The sequence below is a fragment of the Procambarus clarkii genome, chromosome 45 (assembly GCF_040958095.1).
Source record: "Procambarus clarkii isolate CNS0578487 chromosome 45, FALCON_Pclarkii_2.0, whole genome shotgun sequence".
Lineage (NCBI taxonomy): Eukaryota > Metazoa > Arthropoda > Malacostraca > Decapoda > Cambaridae > Procambarus > Procambarus clarkii.
Window position 1 is genome coordinate 19,357,163 of NC_091194.1, and position 12,444 is coordinate 19,369,606.

At 49.8% G+C, this 12,444-nt stretch overlaps 1 protein-coding gene across 2 annotated transcripts in view; it reads right to left on the reverse strand.

The window, feature by feature from the left end:
- Hel89B (histone acetyltransferase 1) overlaps positions 1 to 12,444 on the reverse strand; it is a 282,946-nt gene that overhangs the window by 153,620 nt on the left and 116,882 nt on the right. For both annotated transcript variants that reach the window (XM_045760944.2, XM_045760943.2), the window contains 2 exons: positions 5,393 to 5,539; positions 361 to 517 (listed from right to left, as the gene is read on the reverse strand). In XM_045760944.2, the coding sequence (XP_045616900.2) occupies positions 361 to 517; positions 5,393 to 5,539 (304 nt within the window). The remainder of the gene's footprint in view (positions 1 to 360; positions 518 to 5,392; positions 5,540 to 12,444) is intronic.

A 12,444-nucleotide genomic window follows, 5' to 3' on the forward strand; every position in this document is an offset into this window, starting at 1 on the left:
TCAAGAGCAGCTAGCAACAGGGAGCCACCTTGGAGCCCTCCTAAAAAGGGACTATAATGGTATAAAGAAAAAAATACATAGCTGCCTTGATATTTTTTTACTGTAGGCCTCTTCCTTGGAGATGAGGCTCTAGGGGATAGGGGAGGCATCACTGACATGTCAAACAGTGTATATAAATAACTTATACTTATTTAAATTGAAAGGCTAACAATAATTTTTAAAGCACATGAAGCTTCATAAAGTATAATTTGTTTACAGAAATTGACATCAAGAGCATAAAATAATACAAAACCATTTAAAAAACATAGACAAACTACAAGCATTGGAAACAATATGGAGGAAATGCAATAGTCTACATACCAAGAAGTTTTGTTGCAGCACACACAGCCCTGACTGTGACTTCTTGTTTCTCCAATGCATCACTCGACTGGTCGCAGCCCCCCAAGTAAAACTTTATCTCTGGTCTATCCGCTGGATCACTTTGAGCAGTACCACGCAATCTCCGTCCCTCACCTGACTGAGGAAAAATATTCATGTGATTTCCAGTTACTATGGAGCTCTAATTTGTATATAACAATTATGGCACAATGTAAATATTAACTAATCATAAATATAACGAAATGAGCAGTGTCAATTTACTTCAACAAGGAGACGGGAAGTATAATCTTATGTAATATAATGAATACCTATAAACCTTATGATATGCTGTTCTCAAACATCAGTGGTGGATACATTTTAATCTTCCTAAAGATTCTAACCACAAGCTACCTTTACATAAAGTAATGCTACAAATTTACCAACATTGTAAATGCTACACCCCTACATGATGCATTTCTTTTTATATAAAACTCGGTGGTCCACAGTTCCTTGGAATCCTCTCAATAAGATAAAGAAATATTGCTGGAACAAAAATGAAAGTCTTAAAAAAAAAAAAAAGCATTGAATGTAATGAAACGCCATTTTCTGGCCGAGACCCGGAGGCTCCTCAGAGCTATACCAATCTGATGTGAATATATTAGACCACAGCAACAGTTAATCGATGGAGTTCTAGGCCTACTGGGGACCAGCGGTGGAACCTGGCCCCCTTCAGAGAGGGGCACAAGGAGCAATGGCCTAAAGACACCCCCGTGTAATTGGAAGCAGTCTGTCTGCCACCTACCAGGTCAGACACCCAGAAAGGTAGGAATTCCAATACAAACTACTGCTGGTTAAAATTGCAAACCGATAGCCGAATTAGCAAGCAGAACTCCCCAATAAAAAACAAGCATGACGTCACCACAGTCACCACGCCACTGTCCTACACAAGACCCAGCCAAGTCCAAACCTAAGAGGGAACCAAGTGGGACTTCCTCCAGTTCACCAGTAACCCAAACCCGGCGAGCTGTGAAAATCCCTGGCGAGCAGACACGACACGAAGCAGACACGAAGGCAACGAAAGCTGTAACCTTAAGGTCCCACCACAGAACCGAGCCAGTCCCTAAACTGCAGATGAATCAGGACGAGCCAATATGCATCTTGGAGGTACAGGGACACCATCCAAGCGCCCGGCTCCAACAGAAGACAGACCTAGGACAGAGCAGTCATCTGAAAGGAGGGGCAATAAACCCACGGGTTCAGACGAGACAAGTCCAGAATGAACCGGAGGTCAGCTCAGTCCCGTTTCGGGACCAGAAACTGACAAGAGAACCACCTGAGGGACAAGGACGTTTTTTACCATGCCCAAGCAAACCCACTCCGAGGCGACTTGACAGAGCACAGGAGAAGAGGCCTACCCTGCCAGCCCCAAACTCCTTGAAGGAGGAGGAGCCACTCAACGCCACCACAGGCTGCACGAAATGACCCAAAAGGCCCACGAATTGCAGGACCAGGCACGAGCAAACAGAGTGAGCTTCCCCATCCCCCAATGGTTCATCAATGAGACGAACTGCAAAAGGTCCGACACACATTACGAGCACCTGAACAGTGAAAAGAGCGATCACCCACGCCGAATAGAAGCAGACGACACCAAAGGCTGTGCCGGTGCCGAACATGACACCACTGGCCTACCACGAGAGGAACCCCGAGCCCTGGCACAACCCCGCTGGGACAGCCTTCTAGAGCCCCCTCTGCCCCCCTTCCCCGGAGAACCAACAATTCTGACATAGGACGGCAACTAGGCGAAGCCGCCTGCAGATACTGCATCACCGCAGACTCTGCAAACAGCAATGGACAAAAGGGTGAAGACAATCTAAGAGCCAGAGGCCCAAGCAGATTCCAAGGAAGAAGCGAGCATCGCCTGCAGACACGCGAGCTGAAACGCAAAAAAAACAGTGTTGAATGAAATAAAATGCCATTTTCTGGGCGAGATCCGGAAACTCCCCTGCGCTATCCAGGCTGATATGCTAATGTCAGACTTTGGCATCAATCATGTGTTTGGAGTTCTGTGGGGCCTACCAGGAACCACAAGCCAAAATCTGGCCCCCTTAGAGAGGCATGGGGGAGCAATGGCCTATAGAAACCCCCATGTGGTTGGAAGCATTCTATGTCTGCCATTGACTGGGTCAGGCACCCAGAGAGGTAAGCGTCCCAAAACAAAACCCCTATTCTGGTAAAAATTGCTACAAAAAGCCGAACAAGTGGATAGAACTCCCCAAAAAGAAACGAGCAAACAAGCATGATGTCACACGTCACCGTGCTGCTGTCTGCGTAGCTCCCCCCCCCCTGGGAGGGGGAAGGGGGAGCCAAAGATCAATGCATTGTCCATCCACCCTTCAGTTCTGAGGCTGGACATCAAAACACGCGAAAAAACACCGACTGGGGTGGGGGGGAGGGAGGGATGCTGGGGAGCCTCCAGGTCTCACCCAGAAAATGCTGGTTCATTACATTCAAAGCTGGTTTTCTGGGGGGAACCCCTTTGGCTCCCTGGAGCTAACTACCCACAGAGGAAGATTAGAGGGACTTACCCAGGAGGCAGTCGCTGCTCACTCCTAAACCCAAAGTCAAGAAAACTGACTGCAGCTGCCGACCCAAAAGGACACAGGCCCGACTAGGCCCAGAAACGTTCACGAGGTAAAGCACAGCCAAGACCCTGTTCGACCGCCAAAATCACCGTGCCCAAATGTCAGGCCAGGACACATTGCCAAAGACGGCAGCAAGAGCAGCGAACTTATGAACGTCATAGGCACGGGAATAGACAGCAGGCTGCTAGCCTTAATAACCTTGCGGACGACCTGGGAGACCCACACCCGCGAACAGGGAAGGAGGGAAATGGGATCAACTCAAAGCGAGTCCCTGGACACAGAAGCTGTGGCGCGCAAATAACGGCGGAGGGCCGCAACCGGACACAAAGTCTGATGCACCCCCAGCCTGAACTAGCATCAACAACCCAAGGACCCCTCTGGAAAGAAGCCGTCTCATTCTTTGCCAAAAAAGAAGGAGACGGCTGCAGACAAACAAACCAATCACCACGACCAAAAGAGCAGAAACCTCTGCTCTGGAGGAGAGCATGAAGCTCCCCAACCCAAGATGCCAATGCCAACAGGAAAAAAAAAGAGCCTTCAAGAAACAATCATGAACACAACAAGCCAAGGAGAAGAGAGAAAAGAGAGCACTCTGTCCAACGACCAGGGCAGCTCAGGCTGTGCATGAGCGGGCCAGAGGTGAAACAACACAGGAGACAGCTTGCGAAACGGCGCAGAAGTAACATCAATACCGAACGCAAGCTGAAGCGGCTCTGCCAGCTCCGCCAGCCCCGCACGATATGAGGCGACAGTATTCGGCATAAAATGACGGTCCTGGAACAACCAAGAGAGGAAGGGCAACACCACCCGAACCGAAAGCGAAGCACAACGACGAAGAGTCAAAAAGAACCGGAAGAACGACCAGGAAACTTCATACTGCTGCCGAGACGAAGCCGGTGGGAAACTAACAAGGAACCCACCTGAGCACCATAGAGACGATGATAAACTTGAGTCAAAAATACCATATGCGAAGACTCGAGGAGAAGATCGAACTAGCCAAATGATGCACTGGTCCGATCTGCTGGAAGAGGCTGAGCCGTGGGAAAACCACTGGGTTCAGACACTGAGCAAGCAGCGCCTGAAGCCACGGCTGGGCCGGCCACCAGGGGGTCAAGAGGACTACTCTCCCCTGGTACGTCTCCAAGCGAGTCAGGACCTGGAGCAACAGCTGAACTGAGGGAAAGAGGTACAGGATCTCCCACCTCAACCAGTCCTGCCGAAAGGCATCGACCCCAACAGCCTCGCAATCAGGGAAGGGCGCCACATACAGCAAAAGGCGCAGCGACCACGCTGACGCGAAGAAGTCCACCTCCGAGTGCCCAAACGTCTGACAGAGCCAACAAGTGTCTGTAGACAGGTTTTTAGTGAGACAAACCAAGCAGTGAGCCACAACCAGGTCCTAGTGGTATGCCTGCAAAACGTAGGAGAGAGTGTATCCCAGAAATGCCATCACTGCCTGATGTTATAATGGAAGGGGACTTCCCTTCCAAACGCTAACATCTCTTCTCCTCCTCCTCCTCCTCACTGTCTTTCAAATGCCAACAAGAGTCCTCAATAAAGGTAAAATATACTTGTACATACTGTAGTACAAAATATGAGTAGTATTATGAATATAATGTATTTTTAAGTTAATATTTTTGGGTGTGTGAAACGGATTAATTCAATTTACATTATTTAATTTACAGATTAAATTCGTAAACGAAGGTACCAATGTATTAGCATTGCCAAACTACAACTTACTTTTTCACTTTTCCGCTTCATAATCAACATTTATAGTTTGCTTTGCAAAGCCTGTACGGTACTTTCTGGATGTTTTTTCAGGTTTGGGAAAATCTCTGTTTTCCTTACCCTGCTCACTTCAGTCAGCACATAAGATTATGTTCCTAGAGTTCAGTAGACCGGTTCCACAGCTATTCCTGATTGATTGTCCTGTTTCTTCGTCTAGCTTGCGAGGCGAGAGGCGAGAGCCAAGCTCTTTTCTCACACTTCCCCAAGCCTTGGTGTCGTGCCTTCTATTCCCAGAGTTCAGCTCTTTTTGTCTTTGTTCTGTTCTTATCATGTTCTCTTCTTAATATGTTGTTGAATGTATTTAGTATATTCTAATACTGATGGCATGATATTGAGTTACTTGGACTATATTTTTTTATTTGAAATGGCCCATATGAATTAAAAACTTAATTTTAACTTGTATTTATTTTGATAAGGCTACCACTGGAAAGAGCAGGTCATTCAATTGCTTACAAACGTACAATAGATTTTGTTATCCAATTTCGACCCAAGGTAAGCATGGGAGTGAAATGGTAATAGCATATCAATTGGTTACAAAAAGTGTTTTATTCCACCCCTGCAACACTATACACAGGCAACATGCACACTCTCCCCCCACTGCTAACCTTATGATGATGAGCAAGAAGCAGCAGTGATGCATCTAGTGGCACTTTACAGTTGGTCATGGTGAGAAACAGCCAGCTGGAGACCATGGGGCACACTGCTGGCAGGAGAGCTTCAAGAGGCACACTCCCTACCATCTGCTGCCAAATCTGTCAATATCAAACAATGTCTCCTTACTTTTAACACTTATTGGTCATTATCAATATACATGCACTAATTTTATTCTGACTAAAACACTTAAAATTCCTAAAGTAAAAAATAACCCATCAATTCATCACACTTGAGTACCTACAAAAATTGAAAAGGTAAAAAAATTTAAATAAACCATCATTACACTATAGCATTAATTTAGATCAAGTTGCACTATGGTTAACTAAAAACTACTGTCAGCTACATCAATTTAAAAATAGTGTGCAATGAAATGACTATTTCTGGGTAACACCTGGGTAACACCCTCAGCTTTCAACACTGGCATGTGTTAAAGACAGTGTGACAACACCAGGCCCCCAGTGACAATTTCGTCGTGCTGGGTAAGCTCAATGGCATTAGAGGTCAACCCTTCACTGAGATGAACTGCCCCTAAAAACACTCCTAATAAAATAAAGTTTGGAAATGACTAGTTGCCACACAACTCGGCACAGCTTATTCCGCACTAATCTAACAACCCTGACTACTACTAGAGTTGCCCGAACTACCCAAAAGTCAGCGTGAGCAAGCCCTCCCACAGTCGAGGTGTAACATGTTCTAAAACACAGATAACAAGGACATCAGGGTGGGAACAGGAAGCTACCAAGTAGTAACCCAGCAATATATGTAACCCAATTTAACCCAGCTTTCATTATACAGTATTCAACTCTATTTCTGGGTTTACATACATCATTAGCTACCCTCAGTTTACTTACCATGCGACCCCATAGGGAACTACATAAAATAAAACCCAGAGGGCTCTTTTCCATGTTCAATGCGGACCAGAAAATTTAACCCAGGAGATTGAATCGATACATCAGATACGTGACAACCATGATGTGCAGGATGTGCAGAATACCCCCGTTGAAGAGCAGAGGTGCAACAGGTACTCTGAGAGAGAACTCTATCAACATCAGAGGCCCGAGACTGTTCAACATGCTTCCACTACACATAAGGGCATAACTGGCCGACCCCTCACAGTGTTCAAGAGAGAACTGGATAAGCACCTCCAAAGGATACCTGATCAACCAGGCTGTGACTCAGACGTCAGGCTGCGAGCAGCCGTGTCTAACAGCCTGGTTAATCAGTCCAGCAACCAGGAGGCCTGGTCGACGACCGGGCCGCGGGGACACTAAGCCCCGGAAGCACCTCAAGGTAACCTCAAGGTAAGGTAACCATTCACACCACACATCACCATCAAGGCTGGGGAATGTCAGGCAAGTAAGGAGATGAGGATCCTATTGTATCTTCAGAACATATGGGTCCAAATCCTGGCAATGGGCAAAGTTGAGAAAAAGCAGCGTTGAATGTAATGAAACGCCATTTTCTGGGCGAGACCAGGAGGCTCCCCAGAGCTATCTAGGCTGATGTATATATCTCTAAACTTTGGCATCAGTGTGAATGGAGTTCTAGGCCTACCGGGGACCACGAGCCAGAACCTGGCCCCCTCAGAGAGGCACGAGGAGTAATGGCCTGTAGAAATGCACATGTGATTTGGAGCATTATATCTGCCATCGACTATATCTGCTATATCTGCCATCGACCGGGACAGGCACCCAGAAAGGTAAACGCCTATTTTTACCAGCATAGGGGTAATTTATCTTATCAGAATAAAAGTCAAACAAACCCCTATTCTGGTTAAAACGACAAAAATAGACAAACGAGAGGACATAACTTCCCAAATGAAAACGAGCAAACAAGCATGACGTCACACAAGTTGCGCCGCACATCTGCGCAGCTCCCCCTTTCTTGGGAGGTTTTGATGTAAAAAAAAAATAAAAAAAAAAAAATAAAAAAAAAAAAAGGCCGACCGGGGTGGGGGGGTTGCCGGGATGCCTCCAGTTCTCACCCAGAAAATGGCGTTTCATTACATTCAACACTTGTTTTCTGGGGGGGAGCCCATTCGGATCCCTGGAACTACATCACCAAAGACAAAAACTAGAGGGACTTACCCGGGAAGCAGTCAGTGCTCGCACCTCAACTCAAGACAACTGGTTGCAACCGCCAACTCAAAGCGACACAGGCTTGACTAGGCCCAGGAACATTCATGAGGTAGCAAGCAGCCAGGACCCTGTTCGACAGCCAAAAACCCCGGGCCCGAATATCAGCCAAAGACATGTTACCGAAGACGGCAGCAAGTGCAGCAAACTTACGAACATCATGGACACGGGGATAGACTGCAGGCTGGCTAGACCAAATAACCCCTGCGGACAATCTGAGAGACCCGATCCCGGGAACAGGGAAGAAGGGAGACCGGATCAACCCAAAGCGCAACCCTAGTCACCGAGGCCGTGGCGCGCAAATAACAGCGGAGCGTCGCAACCAGAACACAACACGTGAGGCACCCCCAGCCTGACTAACCAAGCATCAACAACCCAGGGACCCCTCCAGAAAGCAGCAGTCTCATTCTTTGCCAGAAAAGAGGGAGAAGGCTGCAAACGCACAAACCTACCACCAAACTAGAAGACAGAAGAAAAAGAGGTGATATGATCACTACATACAAAATAGTAACAGGAATAGATAAAATCGATAGGGAACATTTCCTGAGACCTGGAACTTTAAGAACAAGAGGTCATAGATTTAAACTAGCTAAACACAGATGCCGAAGAAATATAAGAAGATTCACTTTTGCAAACAGAGTGGTAGACGTTTGGAACAAGTTAGGTGAGAAGGTGGTGGAGGCCAAGACTGTCAGTAGTTTCAAAGCATTATATGACAGAGTGCTGGGAAGACAGGACACCATGAGCGTAGCTCTCATCCTGCAACTACACTTAGGTAATTACACTTAGGTAATTACGACCAAAAGAGCAGAAGCCCCGGTGCCGGAGGAGAGCATCAAGCTCCCCGACCCCCAGAGGCCAATGCCAACAAGAAAAAGGGCCTTAGAAAAGCAATCCAGAACTGAAGGGGCCACCACAAAATAAGGAGAAGACAAATAGAAGAGAACCCTGTCTAAGACCAGGACAGCTCAGGTGGCACATGAGCGGGCCAGAGGTGAAACAACGCCCCAGACATCTTGCGAAATACAGCGACGGAGAGACAAAAAGTACCGGAAGGACCGCCAGGAAACTTCATACAGTACTGCCGCTGAGACAAAGCCTGCAGGTGGGACACCATACAGATGGTGATAGACTCGAGTCAAAAACTCCAGACGCGAAAACTCGAGAAGAAGATCGAACCAATCTCATAACGGACCGGACCGATCTGCTGAAAGAGGCAGAGCCGTGGGAAAGCCGCAGGAAAACCTCCGGATTCGGACACCGAGCACGCAGCGCCTGAAACCAGGGCTGGGCCGGCCACCATGGGGCCAAGAGGACTGCTCTTACCTGTTAAGTCTCCAAGCAAGTCAGGACCTGGAACAACAGCTGAACCAGGGGAAAGAGGTATGAGAATCTCCACCTCGACCAATCCCGCCTTTCGGCAGGATTGGTCGAGGTGGAGATTCGCATGACTTACACCTGTTTCTGGGAGCCCCCCAGAAACAGGCATAAATAGGACCACAGCTGGAGGAGAGACTCCGGAAGAAGACAGGACGCGGTCCGAGAGTTCCACACAAGACCCAGCCACAACCGAACTTGGGAGGGGAACCAGACTCCAGAACTGGAGTCCTTCTTCCAGTTCACCAAGAACCCGAACCCGGCGAACTGGAAAAGCACCAAATCCCTGGCTAGCAGACAACTGTACCGGCTGGGAGCCCAAACCAGCCAGTCGTCGAGGTAGGCCAACACCCGAACACCTAACAGACGCAGACGAGCCACGGTGACCCGCATAAGGCATGTGAACACACGACGTGCCAGATTCAACCCGAACAGGAGACAACAAAAGTGGTAATCTTGATGCCCCACAACAAAACTGAGCCAGTCCCTGAACCCCAGATGAATTGGGGCATGCCAATAAACATCCTGGAGGTCCAGGGACACCATCCAAGAACCCGGCTCAAACAGGAGCCAAACGAAGGCGGGTCTGAAGGCAGAGCCGAACCCAAAACTGGCACCAGTGGCCTACCACGACGAGTGGAACCCCCAGCCCTGGCACGACCTCTCCAGAAAGGACCCCCTGGGCCCACCAGGGGGTCCGAAGACAGCTCCAGGAGAGAAAAGAAGCACAAGGCCAAAATCAAGAGGCCACAGGCATGCAAGTCCTCGACCACCTGCGCAGCCGAAAGGGAGGGAAACTGCACTGGAGCTGCAGAATGCCAACATCCCGGGGAAGGGCAGGAGCAAACAAGCACTCATTGTGGAGCTCAAGGTTGCCCCCCCCCCCCCCAGGAAAATCTGAACCACCATCGAGACCTCATGCCACTCAAGCGTGTGGGAACGACAGAAAGAAAGAATGCCAAGCCTCCAAAGCAAAAATAGGACAGTTCGCCAGCCAGGATGACGCTGGAACCTCGTAATGGACATAAAAAACCAGCGTTGAATGTAATGAAACGCCATTTTCTGGGTGAGACCCGGATGCTCCCAGGAGCTTTACCAGGCTGATATGCTAATGTCAGACTTTGGCATCAGTCATGTGTATGGAGTTCTAGGGCCTACCGGGGACCACGGCCAGAACCTGGCCCCCTCAGAGAGGCAAGGGAAGCAATGGCCTATAGAAACCCCCATGTGGTTGGAAGCATTCTATGTCTCCCATCGACCGGGTCAAGCATCCAGAAAGGTAAGCATTCCAAAACAAACCCCTATTCTGGTTAAAATTGCTACCTAAAGCCGAATTAGTGGATAGAACTCCCCAACAGAAAACAAGCAAACTAGTATGACGTCACACGTCACCGCGCCACTGTCTGCGCAGCTCCCCCCTCCCCGGGAGGGGGAACGGGGAGCCCCAGACCTCCCACGCCGGCTATCCACCCATCAGTTCTGAGGCTGGATGTCAAAAACACACAAAAACCGCCAACCGAAGGGAGGGAGGAAGGGAGGGTTGCCGGGGAGCCTCCAGGTCTCACCCAGAAAATGGCGTTTCATTACATTCAACAATGGTTTTCTGGGGGGAGCCCCGTCGGCTCCCCGGAGCTAACTACCCACAGAGGAAGGTCAAAGGGACAGAACCAGGAGGCGGACACCACGCACCCCCCCCCCCACGAAGCGAGACAATCAGCAGCAAAACGCCGACCCAAGGCGCCACAACCCCTTAAAGTCCCGGGAACAACAAGAGAACGAGCAACAAGGCCCCCGTACGAACACCAAAGATCCACGCCCGAATGACCGCAAGGACACGTCGCTCAGACGGCAGCGAGAGCAGCGAAGCCACAAACGCCACGGGCATGAGGAAAGAACACAGGCAACTGAGCCGCAAGAACACGGCTGACAACCCGGGACACCATCATCCGTGAATTGGGAAGAACAGAACCGGATCAACGCAAAACGCACCCCGGACACAGATGCCGTGGCACGCAAACAACAGAGGAGGGCCGCCACTGAACACAAAACACGACACACCCCCGGCCCGACCAACCAAGCACCAACAAAACATGGACCCCCCAGAACGCAGCAGCCCCACCCCACACCAGAAAAGATGGAGCCTGCTGCCACCGAACAACCGAACGCTAAAACCTCTGGAAAGACGGAATCGACGCACCCGAGGAACACTGAACTGAACCTGGGGAGGGGCAGATGCCAAATCCAACTCGTACGCAGAGGGGGGAAAAGAGAACCCCCACTCCTGATAACAATAAGCCTTGCTCCGAGGGTAGAAAAACCCAGGCGGGGTCCAGCAGGGCCCAAGGCCCCCCAAGTCAGCCCCAAGATACCCCTTCCTCGGGACCCGGGGCCGAGTCATCCCCCCGAGCACCGGCCCCTAAAGAAAAAGCCTGTGCAGCCGAGAAAGCCGAATAGAAGGGGGCCCACTGGTCAGACCCGGAGGCTTCAGCAGGAAGAGTGGACTTGATTGCCTCCGTCGCCACACCGGAAGGGGCATCCCCAGAGACTGCCCGAGACTCAAGACCATCTGAACCCTGCCCTGACTCCAAAAACTCAGATGCTTCGGGGCCAGAAGCAGGAGGGGGGTGACCAGGACCCACCACAGCAGGGAAAGGACGACGGGGTGTGGACTGAACCAAGGTCGAAGCGACCCCACACCGGGTCTCTATAAGCAAAAGGGGGCAGCCTCAGGGCATCCGGGTGAGCAACCAATCTAGAGCGTTGCAACCTAAACCGAGCATGCAATGCCTGCGCCGCCTGTACCCGTAGAACATCATCTTGAGATTGGGTAAACTGAGTCACGAGCAAGCAACAAAACTCTCATGACTCCGAGTCGAAGGTGTCACCGACCCAACAGGCAGCGTGACAAGAGGCAAAAACCATGAGGGTCACCCTGAGTTAAGGGAACCAGCCGGCGTGGGGGGTCTGGGATTTCCCCTTCCACCCTCCCGGGCAGGGGAGAGCTGCGCAGACAGAGGCGCGGCGACGTGTGATGTCATGTTCATTTGCTTGTTTCTTCTAGGGCAGTTCTATCCATTTGTTCAGCTTTTGGTAGCAATATTTTCACCAGAATAGGGGTTTGTTTTGGGATGCTTACCTTTCTGGGTGCCTGACCAGGTCGATGGCAGACACAGAATGCTTCCAACTACACTAGGGTGTCTATAGGCCATTGCTCCACATGCCTCTCTGAGGGGGCCAAGTTCTGGTTCGTGGTCCCCGGCAGGCCCACAGAACTCCATATACATAACTCATGCCAAAGTCTGACATTAGCATATCAGTCTAGTAAGCTCCAGAAACCTAAGAAAAAATCAGTCAGAGACATTGCAATAATAAGGAAATAATATCTTTGTGGTAACTCCCACCTGACAGCTGGGGTGGTGCAGACCGCCTCCTGCTTGATACCTGCTTGATGGGGTTCTGGGAGTAGTTCTACTCCCCAAGCCCGGCCCGAG